The 24,116-nt window shown below is 39.5% G+C and overlaps 2 protein-coding genes across 2 annotated transcripts; one reads left to right on the forward strand and one right to left on the reverse strand.

Moving 5' to 3' along the window:
* Positions 1–575: 575 nt before the first annotated feature.
* On the forward strand, positions 576–10,741 carry LOC135476567 (uncharacterized). Its single transcript, XM_064756631.1, has 6 exons — positions 576–823; positions 2,980–3,126; positions 5,105–5,173; positions 7,264–7,458; positions 7,672–7,815; positions 8,985–10,741. Exons 1-6 carry the CDS (start codon positions 620–622, stop codon positions 9,204–9,206), a joined length of 981 nt encoding a protein of 326 aa, XP_064612701.1. The 5' UTR covers positions 576–619; the 3' UTR covers positions 9,207–10,741.
* Positions 10,742–18,065: 7,324 nt separating this feature from the next.
* Positions 18,066–19,304, reverse strand: LOC135476956 (alpha-2A adrenergic receptor-like). The gene has a single exon (XM_064757103.1). It carries the CDS (start codon positions 19,302–19,304, stop codon positions 18,066–18,068), a length of 1,239 nt encoding a protein of 412 aa, XP_064613173.1.
* Between the last annotated feature and the right edge of the window lie 4,812 nt (positions 19,305–24,116).

Here is a 24,116-nt window from a genome sequence, read left to right on the forward strand (position 1 = left end):
TTCACTTATACGACGGTGTCCAGAATTATGGTGGGTGGAAACCTACGACCATCCGGAGGTTGCTGGCAGACCTTCCAACTTATGGCCGGAGAGGAAGCCAGCATGAGCTGGACTTGAACTCACAGCCACCGCAGACTTTGTATTATGGAAATACTCATAATAGCAGACACATAAATGTGGTTGTTGTTCATTATCCACTGTGAAATCCAAAAGTGAATTACATTATGAAAATAATGGACGATACTTGGAGGAGAACGAAAAAAAAAGTTTGTTTTTTTTTGTTTGCCCTATCTGTTCAAAAATATCTTTAGAGTATCAGGCAAAGTAAGACAAATATTTTGATTTCTAACTTTCGCTCTATCGAGTTATTGCTTGCATGCTTGAATAAATAAATTAAGCCTGAACGACAAAGTTAAAGAAGAAGCTGAAGAGCATAGCATTTGTGAAAAGTAGCCGAATGTGAAGGGTACATGAGATGAGAGTTACCTCCCGTTGTGTTGATCAACGTGTAGTCGACAGAGGGCACTGCTAAGTACTCCAAGGCGTGGGTACGCGCGCCAGTTGAAATTGTCGTTATTTGCCTTGATCTGTTGTCATATTTTGTGTCAGATCAGAGAAGATGGCTTCAATCAATGCAACCGATAGCGTGCCAGAATTGGCCGGGCTTAACCTCTTTGATTACATCCGGTCTGTTGCAGTCATCATCATGTTTTTTTGCATGACATTTTACGACCGAAGGACGTGGCTTTTGGCGGACATCATCGGTAGCTTCCTAATGGGTGCTTTCCATTTGTTCTATCCGCATATTTACATCAAAAATTACGTACGTACTGTTCTGCATCCAGACAACAGTAAAGTTACTGTTTTGACTTTTTACATGCTAATATTACTTATACTAACATACTTTTTAGTCATGGAAGCTTTTACTGTATGTTCCAAGCTGAGCCGAATGCAAAATAAGATACAAGAACAAGATTTTGTCCAGAAGTGGTTTGGATACTGTGTTAAACTACTGGCGAGCTCGATCTGATGTTTGCGCGCCCAGTAATGGTGTGCACTCTTACTTTATAGTCCTTTTTGTGTATGAAAACCGCATGTTTCTCCAAATTCTGTACGTTTCATTCGGCCTCCGAACACCTTTCTCTTACATACAGTATAGTCCAATGAAATTAGGTACATGTTCAACATGGCAGCAACCTGCGGATGGTCGTGGGTTTCCCCTGCACTCTGCCCGGTTTCCTCCCACCATAATGCTGGCGGCCATATAAGTGAAATAACCGTATAAGTCAGTCCATTCCACAAGGATTTTTGCAAAATGAAGTGGGCCTTTAAGTTTACTTTAAAACGGCTGCACACGCCAATTTCTGGTACATGCATTAAAGATAATAGGACCTCTATTACCACTCTTGCAAGTGTTTATCCACTCCATAGTCAAAATGTTGTTCAAATCCAATGAAATATTTCCTTGCTGCTTGTCAACGTAACTTTTTGCCGTCACGGCAAGTCGGGTGTACTAAAATCACAGAGCCTAAGAATGCCACACTGTCACTGTTTAGCGGTGATTTCATCAATCATCATTCATGTAGAAAGGAAAGAGCAATTTGCCAGTCATTTGGGCGAGAGAAATGAATACTAAAGATTCTCGTCATGGCTTGCAGCTATTGTCTACGTTTCTTCTTCATTATCCATGTTCTCTGCCCTTGGCCTTTGACACATTCCGGATTTTGGATGCACCCAATTCGTTGTGCTTGCACACAGCGATTTTGAAGAGAGAAAAGTCAAGAATTTATCAGATTTTCTGCATATAGCTCGTCTGACCTGAATGAATTTATAATATGTGAATTATTTGATCATTGGCATACATGACCAGACATTTCTGGTTAGTTTAAAACCGCAACCAATTAAAAGCCATGGCCTATTCTGGACAAGTCTGGGCATTTAAAAAGAACAAAACGGACTTCAATCGGATCTCTTTAACACGTGCATTATTGTTATAAAGTGACATAAACAGTCACGTAGACAGATTCTGGTACAAAATATAGCATCGATATGCGCTTGAACATTAAACAGCATTGGTTGTATTTCAAATTATTGTTACTTCAGGTCATTTTTAATAACCTTTGGAAGGTTGTGTGCTTCCCCTTGCGCTCTGCCCAGTTTCCTTCCACCATAATGCTGGTTGCCGTCGTATAACTGAAATATTCTTGAGTAGACGTAAACCACCAATCAAATAAATAAATAATAGCCCTTGAGTCAAGTCTGTTATTTCTATTAACTGGAGTGAAATAGCAGAAAACTTACACAGTATTCAGCGATTATGCCACGATAAAGGGTGTTCGAGGGAGTGACTGCACTTAGATTTATCAATTCCCTGGCACATGACCATTGCTTTCTAATCATTCTATCCCGTAATATGACTTTTATGGTATTATGGGATAGGTGAGACGTGACTGAAGTTCTTGACGATACATATACATTTTGTATGACCAGCAATGTTTTTGGTAATATGGTTGCTGTGACTAGTGGTTTACACTGTACATTGACCTTGACAATTAGCAGTTGCCGTGGAGAGTTGAGGGGGCTGAATTCATGATCACTCACAGCCTCTTGCCATGAGTAGTGATCTCCTGCTTGAGGGTACCTTAAATTACGTAGCAAAGAAATCTTATCAAGATAAATCAGGAATAATAATATTATGTTCTAGGGGCCTCTGAGGCCTGGTTGTTAACATGCTATCACAGAATAATGAACCAGAAGCCTCTTACCAATGCAGTCACTGTGAGTTCATGTCCAGCTCATGCTCAGCTGGATTTCTCTGTGGGTGTAATTGGGAAGATGTGCCAGCAACCTGCGGATGGCCATATGTATCCTCCCACCATAATGCTGGCCATTGTCATAAAACCCCAATTAAATAAATAAATATTGTTTTCAGCCACTATTACTGTGTTCTAATAAGCACCTTTTCGTTACCTGTTTCAGATTGCTGAGGACGACATCGACAATCTGCAGTGTTACCTAGTACAGGTGTTCTGCTGTAATCTACTCGCAGATGCAGCGTACAGGTTTTACGTCCGTAAATCCCGCGATCATACAACCATATCAAGTTTGGTTTGGGGCAGGGTTCTGGTAAGATAGTTGTTCTGTGTGTTTTGTTCAGGTTCTTCAATAATTTGGCAAAGGTTAGTGGTTTGCCCACTGACTGACATCGTTTACGAGAAACATTGTTGAGAAAGACACCAATGAAATAAAAAAGAAATTAAGAAAATCAACTGCATTCGGATCGCTGGAAATATTGAGTTACAATATTGTATGTACAGCAAGTAATTGAGTGTGCAAAGTAGCTCTATGCAAACTCGTGGCATTGAGTTGTTTTGTTGTACATTGTAGTTTAAAACTTAATGATAATGCATCCCAATAATTTCAGGCCACACGCTGAGCCAATCTCAAAGTGCCTCCACCTGTAAAACTGACTGCCATAGTAAATGTTAAAAATTCTTGGGTATGGCATTTAAAAAAATGGTAAAAAATCATCTCACATTTTGTGTGATTTACAGTGCATCAGCAGTGATCACTGAAACTATTCACCAGCTAATCGCATCTTCTGCGCTACATCCTGTACAGCAGAGCGGTTGGTGAAAAATTCCATGAAATTATACACGTAGTTGATTTACAGAGCTACTGTATTATTGAATCCCGTAAGTAAGGTGAACACTATGTATGGAATTTTACTGTACTAAATTCCAGCGTTAGTTGTAAGGTCATGGTGATGCTTCAGATGTACAGTAGACTCTCTGTAAACCGACTGTACACCGGACCGAACAAAAATGTCGGCTTAGACAAGATGTCGGTGTATTAAACATGGGGCAAGTAGCCTACAACAACAACATATGTATTGTAAATACATAGACGTTTAATTAAACTTGTTAAAGAGCACAGTGATGCATAGCAACAAACTATGGAAAGAAGCTGATCTGTGCTTAACTTGAGTACATACGCATAAAAACTTTATCACCCAAGTTCATTTCCACGCGGCAAAGCTCATCTGGTCTAGTAGCCATGGTCGGATGTTGTCAGTGCAATAGCAGGGGAAATTGTGACGGCGGCTGTTGTTTGAGGCATTTTTATTCAGTCACTGAGCTACTCAGTGTCAAACTCCTTTCACTCACAGAGTGATTAAACTCTGATCTCCATAGGAGGTATGGTACAGTGTCAAGACAGGAGATCACCAACTGCTGAAGTAGGCAAAAGTGTACATAAGCTGATTATCTCCCTTCCCAGTGATCTTCATTCACCTGGCGAGCAAGCAAGTTGAAGCCAAACTCAGACTCTGTCCGCTGCGTCGGATTAGACAAGACAGATTAACACTCACTGGAAAATGTTTGTACTACAAACCACTGTCGATATTCAGAATAAACAAGAGTCGGTTTACTGAAGGCAGTTAACATTACTGTCAAATGGAGCAGAAAATGAACCACGAAATGTTGTCGGTTTTGACAAGATATCAGTTAATGAAGGTGTCGGCTTTGTGAGAGTCTACTATACATCTGCTATTCCTCATTCATTAGAACATGCATTCTTAAGATAATTAATAGTCTCCAGCACAGTGCATGTGGCTATATATACGTGAATTTCAGGTTTGGAAAAGATCATTACAATGCCACAATGTTGCCAGCCTCATTTTAAATAGTGGAAACACATGTACATGTCAATTTTTCTGAAAGACTGAGTTCTTTACCTGTACCCATGTCTTTGGCTCAAGCTTGAAAATATTTCAAATGCTGCACTTAAAGTTAGAAAATCGTAAGTGGGAAGGTCTTGGCAGCAACTTGCGGTATGGTCGTGAGTTTTCCCAGGGCTCTGTCAGGTTTCGTCCCTCCATAATGCTGGCTGCCGTCGTATAAGTGAAATATTCTCAAGTACGGCGTAAAACACCAATCAAATAAATAAATAAATGAAGTTAGAAAATTGGTGTCAGGCATCTGACATAAACGGTTGGTTTTTTTTATGAGTTTGGATTCAACCATCTAGATCCAGATAAATATTTTTTTGTACAGTGTTAGAATTAAATATTGGGATAATTCCCTGAAATGCTTTGTCTTTCCAGACAGTCTCGTTGATGTTGATGTTTGGGATTTATATACGCTTGACCCCAAAGTTTTATCTGAGGGCAGAGGTGAGAATTCACATTATATATCATTAGCTTTTGTTCAGGGTTATCATGAGATGGACATGTTGTCTTTAACAAATCTTATGTAGAGTTCACAGCACAGGCAGTCTTTAGCCTATCATCTTGGGCCACCTTAACGCCATCCAACTTTGGATGTAGCCAATTGCCGGGCATGTAGAAATAACATGACCGTTTTGAGGCACATGACCTGGGCAAAATGGTGGCACCAAAGGTGAAAGAGAGAAACTGGTGTTACGACCCAAACTGTCTGTATTATAAAGAGATGGCTTGTTCGAAATACACGACAGTTTAGCTGCACAAAAAAGTAACCAAAACCAGCAGATTTTATTTTTCAACAATTTTTTAGGTTTAACAAGAACAGATAACAAGACTTTTACAAATACTAAAGTACTTAAGTTTAACAAGAAAGGATAGTAGTATCTATACAGATACTAAAGTACTTACATGTACAACGGTGTAAAGTCCAAACGGATGCATATATTCCACAATGCTGAAAACCATACAGGCATAAATGCACAAATAAGAGAGAAAATCCACAGTATAACTGAGTGTATGACGAAATATACACAAAATTCCACAGACAGGGTCCGTGTACTAATAAGCACTGTGTACACAAGAGCACAAATTAAATATACAAGTTCAGACTGTGCTCGGTAGAGATATGATATAACAAAGACAGAGGCTATAAAGACACCAAAATCCAGCACAAAAGGCCTACTAAAGTAACACACAGCAAAAGCATCCAAACTCTCAACAATTCTCCTTTCTCCTCCTTTGACCTGCTTTCATAGGTCTTATATAGACTGGTGGAATTTTCTAGAATAAGAAAATTCTTGAAGATTTGTTGTAAAATAAAATCTGCTGGCTTTGGTTACTTTTTTTGTGCGGCTAAACTGTCGTGTATTTCGAACAAGCCATCTCTTTATAATAGAGGCAGTTTGGGTCGTAACACTGGTCTCACGATGACGCATTTTCGTTGATGCAGGGGTATGAAAAATACCTTTCCCTGTACACTCTCTCTAAAGGTTACATAAAAAGGGACAAAAGGAAATCATTGTGTCCCATGCTTTGGAGAGAAAGATGGAAATTTCCCTCCAATTTATCGAAAGTTTGTTAAAAAAAATACAGCTCAACACACGACAACAGTGTTGGGCAATGTTGACCTATCTGTTTTGTAGTGTGGACAAGACTCTCAGCTTACCTCAAAGTATTCAACTTGCTCTTGAGGGAGTGAGTGCTTGGGGTTTAACGTTGCATTTAAAAAATTTTTTAGTCATTTGACGACGAAGGAATCCTTAGAATGCATGTAATGTGCCTCATTGTTGCAGGATGCATTTCCACTGCTCTTTTTTTCTAGTGCTGCTTCACTGAGAAGCCTTACCGAAAGCAAGTAAGCCACCCCGCCTGAGCCATTATACTGATACGGGTCAGCCAGTCGTTGCACTATCAATTTCATGCTGAACGCCAAGCCAGGAAGTTACAACTTCCTCTTTTAAGGTCTTAGGTGTGACCTGATCCAGAATTGACCGTGGATCTACCACACCCGTAGCAGATTGCTGTTGAGTCAACAAGAGGTGAACAATGCTGGATGCTCTGGACGGGGCTTTGAAGGCTTTGAATTTTAAAGTAGGCTTTATGGACCATACCACCAAAGGTTAGGAACTCTGACGTCACTGGAAGTTTATCCAACTCTAATCACGACACTGAATGTTGGAATAACTTTTTTCACTTATGAGTAAAAGATTACTGAAATAATGTCCTCAAAAATTCCTTCCTTCTGGTGATTATTGGGGGGAAAAGGTGATATGACGTCAGAGTTCCTAGATACCGTCAGTATGGCTCACTATGGTATTCAACTATTTGAATGCCTTTCAACAAAACTGAAAACTAAATGAAAGTATTTTTATGCATAGTTTTCAGTTGCCTGTATGATGAACCTTACTTCATATTTTAGCTTTTTTTTTTACGTTAAGTGAAATACTTTAGAGTAAATTATGTCCCTTCTGTGATGTCAGATATTGTAAATCTTAGCTGTTGTCCATGTATATGGTGTGATGATTTACCTTTCTGCACAGCAATTCTCCTTCGTGTTGTTGGGGACAGTGGTGTGGCTAGTATCCAGCGTGGTACAGCTACTGCGCTACGTCAGCCCCCTGGGAGGTGTGGAGAAGGGCGGCTTGGTCACATGGTCCCTCAGATTCGAGTTCCTGGTCTCATTTGTGTTTGGACTCGCTCACATTGCCTACCCGGGATGGTTGCTCGGCTTCCAGGTAAATGGTTCCAAGCTATACACAGCCTTAATACTTTTACACTTTCACTTTTTTAGCCCTCTTGTATAATTTTTGTGTCATACATGTTACAATTTGAGCACTGATCCAATATGACAAGTCCAGTGATCCATAAATCTGACGTATAAGTGAAACTAAGTACAGACTTTAGCGCCAGTCTTATCAATCCCATTATTTTCATGTTACCTAATGTAGGTCCGCAGAGCCCAATTGTTTCACCGTTTTCTGTTGCGCATGGTGGGCATTTTGAGGATTGGTCTGGTGGCGTTTCAGGCCCAGCAGGCCATTGTCTTCCGATATGACAAGGACAGGAATGCTTTCTTTATCAGCAGGATACTGGTGAGTTAATATGGTAACCTCTCCGCTTTGTGGTCAATAGTTCAAAACTGGATTCTGTTAATTTTAATTAAATACATGTCTTGCATGCTTGCAGAGCAAAGTTGTTAAAGAAGACGTAGTGTGGATGAATGCTATTTATTCAAAGTACAAGCCTTTTCGTCTCTGTTATCGTGCAGCCAGACCTTGTCTGAGGGGTCTAGGTGCTTGCGTTTCAACTGCTTGGACAGGGAATTTGTGTATTCCCCAGAAGAACTGTCGTTGTTAGTGGGGACATTGGCAACCATTAGTGACAAATGACTCTCATGTGGCAATGTATGTAGTCTAATGTTCATTGAAGGCTTCTTGTCTTCCACCAGGGAAGATCTGGCAGCAACCTGCAGATGGTCGTGGGTTTCCTCCGGACTCTGCCCGGTTTCTTCCCACCATAATGTTGGTGGCCATCGTATAGGTGAAATATTCTTGAGTATGGCGTAAAACACCAATCAAATAAATAAATACATGTATGTGTGCATATCTGAACTTCACTCATTGGAAAGTTGGGTCAGTTACTTGGTCAGTACCATAGTTGATTTATGTCTCATCAAATTTATGACTAGAATATATTGATACATTCTTGGGAATAGCAAGATAAAGAATGTAAAGATGTAAAATTTTCTAATCTTTTTAGCTGAAGTGTTTGTTGCACTGACCAGTGAGGAGATGTGAACAAATCCAGTATCTGCCAGTTAGACTACATACTGTACACCATATTATTATGAGCTGGACAAAGACACGCTGAATCATTTTGACCTGTTCCAGCTCAAGCATTCTTACCCATGTTGTTGATGAGGGCATATAACACCACTCTATATAGCTCATCTTGGCTTCCTCTCTGGTTGTATATCAGAGGGTCAACCAGCAATTAAATGGTTGTGGGTTTCCTCCAACCATAATCCTGGTTGCTGGAGTATGAGTGAAATATTCATCTGTGAGGTGTAAACCTCAATCCAATAAATAAATATATGTACATGCAAAGCAAAATCATGAAATCTTTTACACACCTGTTAACTTGTCACTCCTATTATTTTGAAGGAAATTCTTGTCTTGCATTACATGAATTTTACAGTGTATCCCACTCAAAGAGGCAAACAGACAGATAACACTTTTGCACACTTTTTTGTTACTTCCAGGCTCATGTACTGATCGCTATATGCCTGGGCTATAACTTCATATACGAGGACTTGTTCAACAAGAAGGAACTGCTTGCCTCGTGTGGCCTCTTCCTGAACGTGTTGCCTTGTCTTCTGGGACTGCTTGTAAGCCTCACAGGCTGGGGAAGGGGAGGCAACTCTAACCGCTATTCAGGCTCCTCCTACAGCTCATACTACACCAGATCTAAGACAGGCTATTAGAGAAGTAATGAGCTCATCTTGTACAATGTCTTCATTATCTTCAGTAGAGTGTAGGCTTTCAAATTTTACACAAAGTTGTTGATTCTCAGTGAAGAAAATTTTTATATTTGGTATCGTGTTTGGAAAATGAACAGTCTTTTGGAAATGTTTTACAATCAGCTGAAAAATTTTCCGTTGTGAAGTGATTGATACTAAGTGGTTTGATCATTGTTCTGTTGTCTCAGAGCAGCTTGAAATACTCGAGTGTTTGAAACTAAATCAGTGTTTTGAACACTGTTATTACTGACTTCTGGGTGCGTACTGAGCCTTGAAAACCATGCGAAGCCTCGAAATTGAAAGTAATTTTCCAGGCCCCCGCAGTTGAAAATAAGATTGCATAACCAGTCTTGTGTAATTCTGAAGGAGTATTTTTATTTGTAGCCTCTTTGAAACTAAAATCATTGTACATTGCTTTAAGCCTGTTGAAGTGTGGAATTTGTGGAAGTGTAAATTCGAATTGAAGTGTAGTACCATGTTTATTGATTGTTGTACCATTTTACACTGCCATCACCCTTTGTCTTAACTGCTAGGGAAAGCACATTGGTGCTGTTTTAGATTATCACCTTTTTAAAGTGTTTTAGAACATATTTCAACGTGTTAAGAATTTACTGTATCCCATATACATTAATTTTGTTGTTGTTGTTGTTGATATTTTCCCCAAGGAGTGAACTTTAAATCCTGAACACCTGTTAATCATGGTGGAATTTTTATATTGATGATTTTGCTGTTTTTTATCCTGTTTATGGCAGATCTCCTTTCCTTTTTGTAACATCAGCAGGGATTTTAATCAAATCTAAAAATATGCAAGTTCTGTTTGGCTTGTGTATTCTATACAAAGAAAGTATTTTTCATGAAGCTTTACTGTAAAGTCTTGCTTTCTGTTACACCAGTAGTTTTACCAACATTTATCGTCATCATACCTGTATGATTTTCATGAAATTTGGTGTGCGCAGGTTAAAGGTTGTGCCCCTTATACAGAAACTCTGGTACAAGTTCTTCATTTGGTTACTCCTAATAGTGTTTGTTATGTTCTAAAGCATCAAGCCATAATAGTGTGTGCATGTTGTGATGTAAGATTTACTGTGGCTGGGAAAACTGTGAAACAAAATCATTCTTTTAGGGAAAAATTTACCAGGAATCAAAATGTTTGGCCATTCACTCGTTTTTAAGACCTTAAGATAACAATCATTTGAGATGCAGGATTTGACCTCAAATTGAGTTCATGCCATCACAAAGAATCACCCAAGTATTCATGATTTCACACCCATAAATGATTGCTGTAATCTATCTCATTTTCACCTGGCTACAATGTCTCTAAAGGCAGTTCACATCTTTGAACCCTTCGACCTTGGATGACCCTCAGTTTTATTGACGTTTTTATGAATGAGCTCAAACTATAAAACATTTTGACCTCTGAATTGCATGTTATCAGATAGACTGTCAGTCCTATCGCTTTTGAAGAAACTTGAATTTGAGACTCATGATTTCACATTGCAGGAGTATATCTGACATACATGTAGATCTGAGAGCTGTTTCATTCTTACCAGTTGGTCAGTGAGTATAAGCATTCAGAACGGTTAATGTAGATGCTAAGTTGGAACATGGCCAACCGATCACAGACCTATAACGTCTCACTGCTGCTGTCGTCGTCATATGACTGAAATATTGTTAAGTAGGTTAAACTCCAATCACTCGCTCACTCTCACTGCTACAGTATGAATTGTTTGTATTTGGTTTTGTGGACATACTGTAATTTCGTCAAAATAAATTTTCTGAAGTTAAAATCTTTATTGATGTTCTTCGTAATAAATTTTGCCAATTCAAGCCAAATGTCTTCTAAGGACAAACATTGTTTCTTATTCTTTGATGAGCTTTTCTAGGATTCTTACTGCTTAATAAATTTTTAACATTTTAGGACTTTCAAGAAACGAATTCTACACGATGTTTCTGTCCATTGTTTTGTATCGTATTTCTTTTATCTGTGTTTTTCGTATTTGTCTCATCATTGCCTTGTGTACATGTGCAATGCATACATAGAACCTAATAACCTGTACCTACACAAACCAAGTAAAAATGATACTTTACCTGAAGCGGTTTCAGTAATTAAAGGTAATTTTGTAAATATAGATATTTACATGGTATAGTATAATTTGTAATTTACATAGGCTTACATAATACACTACGTAGTCAGTACACTAACGTTTTTAAGGTCTTTTAATGCCTGTTTTCAGAGCACTGTTGTCTGCTCTAACGTGAATCACATTGGGATTCACCAATAATGATACGTGAGCATGAGAATGTATACATGAATTTATGAAAATGTATTGCCCTCACCAAGTAGTTTTAGTGGTATAGTTAGATAATGGATGCTTTACGCTGGCTTCCTACTGTACTATGTTATGGACAATTGCATGTAGTACTATGGAATATATAGTGTTCCACTTTTGTATGGACTATGAAATGAAATGTTTGGAATATTTGTTGTAATGAAACAGAAAGAATGATTTTGCCGTAAATCTTAAATTGAAATGGGAATGTTTGATAGAAATAAACAGACAATGATTTTTTTCTGCCGAAGGTTGATTTTCTTGAGTATTTTTGTAATAATTTTGTTTTTCGCCGTGAACAGGCTTTAACGAGTCACATCTCAGGCGTGAAAAATTCAGAAAATCTTTGTTCTTCGCTCTTCCTAGCCAGGTGCAGGCACCATGTCCCAGTGAGACAGCACCAGATATGTGTTGATAATGGGACTAGCCTGAAGGAAACAACGTCGTGGTACAACTTAACAACTACAAGTACGTTAATCCTTGAGAAATACAGCCATTTGTTCGATTGTCCCAACTTACAAGCAGGTTGTGAGAAGGACCTGTTGTATGACCCGTTATTCCCAATACAGTTCACGTGAATCTATGGTTTGAATCAAGTGAGGATACGAAATCGCACCTCCTGATCGATATAACATCAGTGTGCTCAAAACTGGACCTAGATAGGATTAAAATGGAACAGGCAGAACCTTACAGCCTGACTAATGTTCGAAATACTTGTCGGGCGTTCATTACTGTGGTACATTTCTCAGCGCAATAGTCATTTGGGTCCAATCTGGATTGACACTTCTCTCGTAATATAGGAGTACTATACCGTTACCAGTTTGCCAGGCAAGACAGATTCCCCATTGATACATTGACTAAACAGCCTTAGTTTTCTCGTGGATATAACGTATGGCTTGGGACAATACAGGCTGAAATGTCCGATGTTTTATTGGATGATGAATTCAATAACGTGCGTCACTGGCCGCACTCGACAGTGTAACGTTCATACCAGAAAGCTTTATGGATTATTTATGTGACGGTGAAAACCAAACAGTGCCTGAAGCAACACACGCGGCTAACTCGACACATTCCTGAGAAACTAGGCATATTTAACGATGTCCAACAACAGAAGCAGGACCTGAATTCCAAGAATACAGTGTCATTGGATAGTAATACGACCCATGGAATTGCACAATTTTGGTCATTTTAATATCAGAACTATAGTTTATTTCTTTAAGAGTCGCCTATATTCAGCTGTCTTTAAAATCAGTCACACTCGCTACCAAAGGTGCTTTTTGTTAGTGTCACGTAACAAACCGTTAATGCAACTCGAAAAGAGGTAGACTATAACTTTCTGCTTCTATCATGACACTTTTTAATGTGATTGGCATAATATCCAGAAAAGGTTATGTTTTCATGCAGCCCGTCTGTCCATCCATTCATAGAGGCCATACCACATATAGAGGGAGAAATGTGGTATATATGTTCAGCTGAAGATGAGTTACCAGTACACGCAGTCCTGTATGAACTGGGGTCATTTCGATTGAATTTCTTGTTTATATAACGTACAACCATTTACAAAATTTTAATCTCGGCTCCTTGCGCGTAATAGGTAAAAAGGTAAAAACCGCAACTTGTTTGAATTTCAAATTTGGTACACGTGTATATGTTTATGTTTAGTAGAAGTTGAACTTGACATGTAAATTCCGAGGTCATTTCGATTTGATTTCTGGATTCTATGGCAACGATTCTAAAATGTTAATTTGGAAGACGTGCTCGAGATAGGAGCCAAACCGCCTCTAAAACGGAACTTCAAATCTGGCAGATGTGTTCTGTTGAGGATAAATTAGATCCATACAAAAACTAGGGTTATTTTGGTTACATTTCTGTTTTTACATGGTAACAACTTTGAAATGTTTATTTGGATGATGTGCTCGAAATAAATGCCAATCCGCGTCAAGAAGGAAATTCAGATTTGGCCATATATTCATGCACTTGAGGTTGAATTTTATTTTAACAGGTTATTTCGTGGTAACCAACTCTTATGTGTTACTTTGTGTGACGTGTTAGCAATAGAAGCTAAACGGTATAATCAGATGGTATAATTTCAGTTTGAAATAATGGTTGGAAGTTCATATTTGGTCTATGTTCAATAAGAGGTAAACGAAATTATTTATGTGCTAACACAGTACAATGGCCTTCAAGCCTCTCACCAAAATAATGCAATAGTTGAGAGTTCAGCTCATGTTGGCTTCCCCTCCGGTCGTACGTTGGATGGTAGTAACCAGTCGTGGGCGTCCCCCGGGTTCTGCCCAGTTTCCTCCCACCAAAATGCTGACCATTGTCGTATATTTAAAATATCCTTGAGTACGGCGTTAAACACCAATCAAATAAACAACTAAAAGATTAATATTCAAACCACTTACCATTAAGTCGATGAAATTTCTCGTTTCCATGATAATACAATCCAAACTGATGAGTGGTTAAAGATGCCTTTTGATGGCTTTTAATCGTCCAAGATTGGCTTAAAACATGAAAAACTATAAGTTGAAAGTCGATCCAAGACATGGGTTTATTGGAAACATAAGTTTTTATTTGTCCATGCTTGTTCACTTCACAGGTCGCGATAAAACTGAAATATTGTTGAAAGCGACGTTAAAACTTTCACTCACTCACTCACTCACAGTTCCACCTATGGTGGACGGTGGAACTGCTGAGTTACCAGCCCAATTTTATTAGTTCTCACTCTGTATAGCTCTCTATCCGTAGAGCCTATCGGCAGGAGAGGTAAGTGTATAGTATTGCTGCTAGTGTATCTTACTTCGTGCTCACAAGTTTCCGACACAGACAGACAGTACAAGAAAGTATCTTTTGAAGGGTAAGAATAAAATATAGTCAATGTATTTAATAATTTATAAGACGTTCATTTTCATGGTAATCGAAAGCAGTACAAAACTATACGCACGCTTGATCTCTTTGAATAACGGTATAAGGCTGCTGAATCCATTATCTTTACTTCTATAAGTTATCTCTATGAGGACCACAGTGGGACAAATGGCATACATAATTAATTGTTCAAAATAATCACAAATGTAGTGTCTCAGATCTACTTTCATGCCTGTGTTTACACAGACCTGTAATATACTATGCTCAGTGCGTGTTCCAAAACGCCATATGGAAACAAATTTGATTATTTATTAAAATTATCAACAGATATTCCACCTGGAAATATGTCTGGTGCTGAAAGGTCTGATCAAATAATGTCGAGGATTTGCGACAGTCATAGCGTGCCATAAACATTTTCCGTATATTTGCGCGGATCTTATGCACAATTACTTGGGTTAATCGATATCAAATTCAAACGATATGTGTGGGTGATTAATTTTTTGACCTTGTTTGTATTAGGATTGCAGTTATATGCAACTGCATAGAGAGAGAGAGAGAGAGAGAGAGAGAGAGAGAGAGAGAGAGAGAGAGAGAGAGAGACAGACAGACAGACAGACAGAGAGAGAGAGACAGAGAGAGAGACAGACAGACAGAGAGAGACAGACAGACAGACAGACAGACAGACAGAGAGAGAGAGAGAGAGAGATAGAGATAGATAGAGAGATATTTACATATAAAACATCGAGGCAGTGTTACCATTCAGGTATATGCACAGTTGAAGGGCAGCTCAGATGTACGCGTTGTGCATGTGTAACTAGTTAGTAGAGACAAACGGTGTTCAAAAAAAATTGTTATAAAGCAGTGTAAAAGAAAAAGAATATAAAGGTCTCCTTTTAAAGACCCTTTCTAGGCCTAATACACAGTGTTTTTTTTTGTGTTTTGATTTTTTTTTTGGGGGTTTATTGCAGAAAGAATAGGTTCTGTGCATTATAAATTTAGTTCAAACGTCCTGTGTTGTATGTCTCGGATGAACTGCTCATTTAATTAAACTGCCATAAAGCGTATAATAGTCAGTGTATGTATATGTATGCTTAGGAATTAACGTCGTAGTTAACGATTTTTCAGTCATATGACGACGAGAATTCATTAGATGTGTGTACATATATTGTGTCTTCTTGTGGCAGGGCGAGTGCATGCCGCAAAAGTGCTGCCGTCACTGAAGTACATGTACCATGCCGAAGACACCAGACATGAGGCGCCACCCAGTCACATTATACTGACATCGAGCAAACCAGTCCTGTTTCCTTGCTCGAACCTCTCAGCGGCAATCGAAGCAGCACCAAGTACCACTTTTAACGTCTTTGGTATGACCCGACCCGGGTATAATATTCAATGTTAAGATAGGACTGTTTGTGCAAAGAAGAATGTTCTATGGCAAATCAGAACCACGCGTACAATAGCGCATTCCAGCTAATACTTTGTGGCGACAGTGTTCAGAAGGATTGTTGTATAAAACGGTGTTCGGCATGCGAAAGGACTATTTCGATGTATTTCACATAACAATTCAGTCGAAAAACAATATTTCTGCATGTTCCACAATTTAGGATGTGGTAATTGGGCACGCCACAATTTGGTGTACAGGTGCGACAATTCGCCATAGTTTATATTTATTTGATTGGTGTTTTTACGCCTTACTCAAGAATATTTCATGTACACGACGGCGACCAGCATTATGGTGGGAGGAAACCGGGAAGAGCCCGGGGGAAGCCCACAACCATTTGCATGTTGCTGGAGGGCCTTCTAACGTACGGCCAGAGAGGAGGCCAACAGGCACGGGACTTAACTCCCAGCGACAGCATTGATGAGAGGCTCCTGGGTCATTGAGCCGCACTGACACGCTGACGACCTCGGCCACGGAGCCCTGTTGGATAGAGTTATATAGAGTTATATATCTCTAGAGTTACACACTCTACAATTCCGCACATGGTATGTTAGCGCTGAACAATCCAGTGTGCGCCATTTCGGTCATTTTGTGTATGACAATACGGAATATACGACAAATCGATACCGAACAAGTCGTTTCGGCTCATAGAATTTTGAAGGCAGCAATATTTTCTTATCGCATTTAATTTAAATGGGATATTTCCCATCAGTAAAAGTGAAAAAAAAAGGTATGAAAATTTGAAAATATTAGCAGTGAATAAAAGCAAGCAAAACATGCACAGATATCAAATGGTTTATACGTGATACATTTTGTTTACATTTCTAAACGTTCGTTTTCCTCATACAAACAATTGTATTCCGTTTTAACAGCTCGTAAATTTATACTTTAATAAACACACGATTATGGATAAAACAAAATAAATGCCAGTATATGCTACATCCAAGCATGCTGAAGAATAAAAACTTTCAAGCCGCACTGGCAGTGTGATTTATCGTATCGATAATAGTCAAAAGGCAAGAGAAAAAGTTCGATTTCACAAGCCGCAAGTTTATCACATAAACACATCAATAGTGATTACTATTTTCATTCAACCAGTCAATACGACAAATGGCATCGTTTCAACAACAACAACAACAACAAAAATAACAAAAGCGATAAAGTCAAAATTGGAAATTGGACTTAACTCTAGAGGAGAGCTGGTACCACAGACTTCTGATTCTAAAACATCAGCGTCGTAAAGGGGAAAAGGAGCTTTCTGGCTCCTCATTCATCATAAGGGGTTAAAAGGCAAGTGCCGATTGTGCCATGCCAATACAGCATTTTGATCAATTCTAAACCAGTCATGTCAATTAACATCACTTCACATTTTTATTACTAATTCTGCTTAAGCCATGGTACTATAGGAGGCGTGTATTTTGCTGCTATTTAAGCATTTACATGAACAGCTTCATTAAAACTCTAACTGAGGTAGACTGACAAGAGGCCGTATTTTACAGGCCTATATATGACCAATTACCAATTATCATACTGTCACCGCTCTTCTGATTTTACTCTCTTTGATGTAAATCGTTTATATCATGTGTGGTGTCTTTGATACAGGCTTGAAAACGTCTTTAGAATACCACAAGAGCATAATCTGAGCAAATTAAAACTAGCAGAACATGTATTTTGGCCACGAATAAAAAGTCGCTTTCCCCTGTATTTGACTGAACCACTGCATGCCGACCTATCCACGCATGTCTGAAATTGCGTGGTCAGATTCACAACATAAAATGATTTACATCTATGGACTGAAACTTGACTGTATGAAGACAGACTGTTGAATTTGTCATCCTGGCAAGCTTAGTGGTACAGTCTCTTTCCTATCCGTGGATTTATTCACCTCGAACATTCCTTGTGTCTGTCCATCATCTTTAAAACCAGCTGGCTACAATGCTTCTCTTTGCATGATTCCGTCTAAATTTAGTGCTTTCTATATTTTCTGGGTTGTTTTGGTGGTTTGTGTTAAACGTCTTTTTGCGAATTGGCCTTGTGATAATTGAGCTGGAAAGTCCATTTTGGTTGATGGTTGGTAGGCCTATACGAATGTCTGTTTCGATGCACATAGTTTTAATATGAGACACTGTCGAAATATGACCAGAATGATGTTAAAGCCGACGTCAAGAAAACCCAAGCAAATAATTAAAATGTTTGGTCGAAGTTTTTTCTGCCTGTCAGAATTCTTTTCACGGCAGCCCGAAATGCAGGGTTACTAAAAACGTAGAGGAACGGGTTGAGGAGAGAGTTGATGTAAGCGGCCATGGCCGACAGATCGTACAGCCACTGAGGGACATTGTCAGGCCAGTATGACGCCACCGGCCAGATGACCATCCAAGGACACCAACTCACCAGGAAAACCGCCATCACCACGCCCAGAGTGACCATAGTGCGGCGCTGCTTCTCCGACCGACTTTCGCGCTCTCTGATGTGTCGTCTGCTCTTTGATTTCGTCTCGCCGCAATCGCTCATGGACGTCTGCGAAACGGACGCTGCGGTGTTGGTCATGGATAAAGATACAATTGATACACTGACCTCGCTTCCGGATTCGTTCCTGTAGAGTTTCCCGTAAGAATCAGCGAACATTTTGCCTTCTTGGCTCCTCGTCGTGTTGCCGTAATCAATTTTCTGGGAGGGAAATCCTGTGTTGTTGTGGCAGTTAGTGGCATCCGTGTTCACTGGGCTGTTGAGAGCATGGCGGACGTTTTTATAAATCAAGGCGTATAGAATCACCATTGCCGCGGCGGGGATGTAGTAGGCAATAATGCACGAGACCATGACGTATTCTGGACTGGTGACGAACAGACAGTAATAATCCACGTACAGACCGGACAAGTACCTTACAACAGAAATGGCGGGAACCCAGACTAAGGCAGCCGCGACCCAGACACCAACAAGGGTGAGGATGACTCGACGGCGAGATCGTGTGGTGAGATGATTCAGTGGGCATGACACAGCCCGGTACCGGTCCCAAGAAATGGCCGTCAGGGTGTAGAAAGACGCAGTGCAACAGAGGAAATCTACAGAGAGCCAGGCGTCGCAAAAGGCGTAACCGAGAGGCCAATATCCGAGGTAGACGAACAACAACATCAACGGAACGACCAGAAATCCAACTAAGACGTCTGCCAAAGCCAAGCTCACGTAGAACAGATTGGTGACGGAGGACTTGAGAACAGGGTCCTTGAGGACGGCCACGATGATCGTCATGTTCCCGAGTATGGTGAGTGCGATGAGCAGCCCGAAACCAGCAACGATTCCAACTTTTTGTCCAAGCGTCCAGAAAGCGAGAGTGTATGGCGGCAACTCGTTGTCTTCGGCAACTGAGGAGTTCCAGATATTGCCAAGCCAACTGTTGTTGACGGAAAAGTTTTGATTTTTCTCCATTGCCGTACCTAGTCGGTGAACCGATTGACGTCTATAATTTATTCCCTTTCTGACCACTTCAGTTTACCAGTGGTTGAGAACTGGTTCCATTCGCATGTCCAGGTCACAGATTTTTCACTTTTAGCCGTCGATACTGACTAATTTACACCGTGATCACAAATTTATGTCATCATTACAGCTTGACAGGCTACTATAATCACAATTTCATATTCACAGGTTTGTACACGTATGTAAATGCCCTTACCAAAAATCTTGAATACCTATTAGCTCAGTGATGGGCAAGTCTTGAACACTTAAGCGTCAGGTGATGGACACACCGAGAAAGACACCTTTGCTGTTCTTGAATGCCATCTTTGGTGCCCAACCTGTACCTGTAACAACCTGGGCGTACAAAACTGCGAAGGCAAGCAACTCCTGAGAATCCTATTGGCTTGTGGGGCACGTGCGAACTGTAACAATTCTCCAGTTATAAGGAAGTTCCAGTAATTAAGACAAAGAGTTGGCCGAAAGAGCCAATTGGTTGGTTACTACGCATCGGGCTTTTAAACAGTTAATCATGATATGATACAGATCGTTTGGGGTTACAACTCAGCGCAAAGCGAATAGATCAAATAGATCCTCGTCGGAAGCTTTCCACTCTGCGCTCGTACGTATATATGCCTGTAAATGCGACTACTGTGGTGATCGTTGATAGTCTTAGTCAAACCGACAGTGTCAATTGCAGAAGGCCATATAAAATCTGCCAACGTTATAATACAACCGATGGTAGTCAAGGAGACTCAAACTGTCAACATGACGGTCACAAGTGGTGACGTTTTTAGGTAATACCCTTGAGCAAAGTTAAAGGAGTCAGAATCAGATTTAAGAACAATTATACGCCATTAGAGACCTGGTGGCTTGATCACTTTATCTATTGTATATATTTTTGCCTTTCATATGACTGTAATCATTCACATTCAGGCATTTCTTAACTGCTGCCATTTTCAGATATTACATATGTTTTTCTGTATGGCGTCTCTTTTAGCAGCTGGATTAATGTTGGCATTTTTCCAATACCCGCACATTTAAAACGGACAGAGAATAAGAAATGTTTCCTAGTATGAAAGGAAACAAAACCCTTCCGACCCTTCTGCATTATCTTAATTGATTGTAGGATAAAAATAACACCTTATTTGTTGCATGGTTTTAATGTATTTTATGGATTGATAAATAGGCGGGGCAATATTAAGTTCTGGAAATCGCCAAATTCAAATCCAATTCTCACTGTTCCTGAGGCTGATATATGTGACAAGAATCATTCGACGACGTTCACATGATATTTGCAAAGTCTAATTGTCGCACAACACCACATGCACTGTTAACTTTTTCTGGTAAACATTTACTGAGAAAAGTGCAGCTGGGCTGCCATTCAGTAAAGTTTCACTTCATATAAAAAGTATACGGTTACTGTTATAGCGTAAAAGTTAACATTAATCGTGGTAAACTTTTATTTGCCGTGAGTAAACTTTCACTGAAACAGTTACTCAGAAGTATGCAGTCTACATTTGTGGTCCTCAGTCATGCATGCTACAGTAGGCCTATAGGCATACTTGCCTTGGGAAAGTGATGATTTAACATAGATGATTTAAAAAGAAACACAAGTGTCTTACATGACCGAATGTAAACGTTCAGCTGTTTTTGTGAAGAGTGGGATATACCCGTAACTGAACATGTTCATGTTTATACTCTGTGTTACCATTGCAGTGTAAAATATTCGAGTAAAAATACCTTAGTTCACCGTATAAACGAAGACAGTTTGCTATAAAAGGTAAACATTTACACAATATGTTTAAGACATATACAGTAATCAGTAAACTCTAACAGTGTCTCCCAACAATATTGGGTGTTAAGTAACAACCAAATTAATTAATTATTAAAAAAAAACAATTACTTAATTAATTAATGAACGTCGTGTAAGTATAGTGGTAGTATTGGAGTAGAGTGTGATTATCGGTTTACATGTTAACCTTACAAGACACTGGGCCAGAAAGGAAGAACTGGACACCCTGTATACATTGAGTATCAATTTATTCATTATAATTATTTACATATTTACATACTTACTTATGTTTTTGTCAATTTTGTTTTCTTTCCTTCGGGGGAAAAACGTTGAATACATTAGATTACACCACAGTTATTAAAACCAGAACAGTGACGGTAGTGGGATAGTTGGCAAATGTTCACACCCTCAACGGTACAAAAGTTGTCTTCGTTGGTTGAATGGTTTGATGAGTTCTAGCTACATATCACAAGCAGCACCTTGACTAAACGTTGGCGTCTTCCAATCCAGGCTTCTCTGGATGAATGAAGAAGCTCTAAAAAAAGTTCAAGGCTTTTTTACCGTCCTGTTAGACAGGACTATGGATACTCTCATATAAATGATATATTTTTACAAGATGACAGTGAATTTTATCGGTGGAGGAAACCGAAGGGCATGGGGTAAATGGTAACCATAGACCTAGGCAAGACAGGCTTAATGACAAACTTCTCGACGCGGGACGTATGGACTCCAACAAAAATTTGAAGACAATAATTAATTTCTTTTACTGATCCTCTAGATCCTATATAAGAACGAAAACAGTTATATGAAGAAATATAAGCACAAATACCACAATACGGTTGTTTCTCCCCTTTTATTATCTTAGACGTCATCCATTCTTATTATTCTTAGACGTCAGTCATTCACATGGTGGTCTATGGTTTTAAGATCAAGCAAATGGTTGTTCACGCAGACTTTGCATGCTAGTACATGGACGCGTGGCCCGAGAGACTAGCAGAGGTTCAGTACTGCTGATTAAGGATTAAACTAATGCCGTTGATACCATTCGCTGATGAAGAGAGCATCATTAGACGCCTTCAGGAGTGGGCTTTTACAGGAAAAGCACTTAATTCTCCCTGCGTATCGTTTTGGTGCCACTCTCTTGATGTTCAACATCTGACGAGGGACAAACATTAACAGTGTCCCCGCGTGCAATCCTACTTTAATTTGTAAATATTATAACGCGTGGACACATCTTAAGACAAACAAAAGCTAATCAGGGTTCGTTCTTTGAGACATACCCGGATGAATCGATTCACAATAAATCGGTACGAAAGAAAGGCGAACATTGATTAATGTGTGATTAATTAAGTCTGCATGGACAGAATTTTAGAGAAAGTGCAGGAATCCTTTAAATACTTAAAGCAGACAAGTCTGTTTGTTCTGTTCGAGCTTTAACGTAGGGATTATTCTGTATCTCCTTATAACAGGCCTGTTCTAATACCCATATTCATGTGTGCTGAAAATAGGTCTAAAAGTATTTTGTCTATGCCTAAAATCATTAAGCTAAGTCGTGAGTGGAGATGCCACGCAGATATTAAAAAACAAAAAATGGAGGGTGTGGTAATTGGAATTTGGTCAAATATAACAAATGGACAAGTGAATACTGTGTGGTAATAGGTAACTGGTCACACATAACCCATGAAGCAGCGATGACACAGTGGTAATTGGTAACTATTCACATATAACCGATGGACAAGCGAGTACTGTGTGTTTATTGGCATTTGGTCACAAATAACCGATGAAGCAGCGTTGACACAGTGGTAACTGATACGTACATCTGGTCATAATGCTGTATGTGTTATACAGGGTGTCCCAGAGGTCGCGCACCATCCTGGTTGAGGTTGAGTGCTTGAGCTACAGAGCGGTGTGTTGCCCCATCTCTTCCAAACATAAAAACCAATTCAAATCTTTCTTTTACTGTTAGTTTATTAGCCATAATTAACTCTGGAAAGGAGAAAAAAAATTTAAATCAGTATAAAATCTGAAACACAGAAGAAAAAATGAAAATCAGGATGGTGCACGACTTCTTGGACACCCTGTATAGTTACATCAGAGAGAAATTAACGAATCCAGTAACATGAATGCAAAGATAGAAGTAGTAAGACCAGTTATGAAAAAATCAGGTGTTTTACTCCTTACTCAAGAACATTTCACTTATGTAATATTTTACGACAGCGCTCAGCGCTATTGTGGGAGGAAACCGGGCAGATCACGGGGGAAATTCACGGCCATCCGCACGTTGCTGGAGGCCTGCCCACGTACGGCTAGAGGGGAAGCCAGCAGTAGCTGGACTTGAGTGACCGCATTGTTCAGAGGCTCCTAGGTCATAGCGCCGTGCTATCGTGCTAACTCCCTCTGTCACGGAGACCCCGGCTACACCTACACTGTCACTGTTTATTTTTGTTGTAAGATACACCATTACGTGTGCATGTCTCTATCCAGCTAAGATAGACACGTGATCGTGCATGTACATATATCTCTATACTTAGCACTCTGACCGTTCTTGAAGAACGCCCAAACCTATATACATAAACAAGTTTGCTCTCATTGAAGAAGCCTTACGTGGTTTGTGCAATTTCTCTAAATCATCCTTAACTCGGGTAAACATTCCGATAACAAGTGGATTAAACGGAATTAAAAATCCTAAAATCCACACAGGTGACAAAGTCAGCTATATCTTGAAGAAGAGCATATCAGCTCAGACGAAAAGGTAATTCTATAACATTGATTAAGAAAAAGGAACAAAGCGCTCCGAATATTTGGCAAGACACATAACGTACAGGTGTCCTATAAATGACAAGTTAATGTGTTCACAAAAATTAATTGTAATTTGGTAAAACATTAATGAAAAATAATCAATCCTCTTCATGTGTAATTACGTGCCCACAGGTCTAGGCCAAAAGGTTCTTCACCGAAATCCAGCTATTAACTAATCGATCAATGTTTCTGCA

The sequence above is a fragment of the Liolophura sinensis genome, chromosome 10 (genome assembly GCF_032854445.1).
Source record: "Liolophura sinensis isolate JHLJ2023 chromosome 10, CUHK_Ljap_v2, whole genome shotgun sequence".
NCBI lineage: Eukaryota > Metazoa > Mollusca > Polyplacophora > Chitonida > Chitonidae > Liolophura > Liolophura sinensis.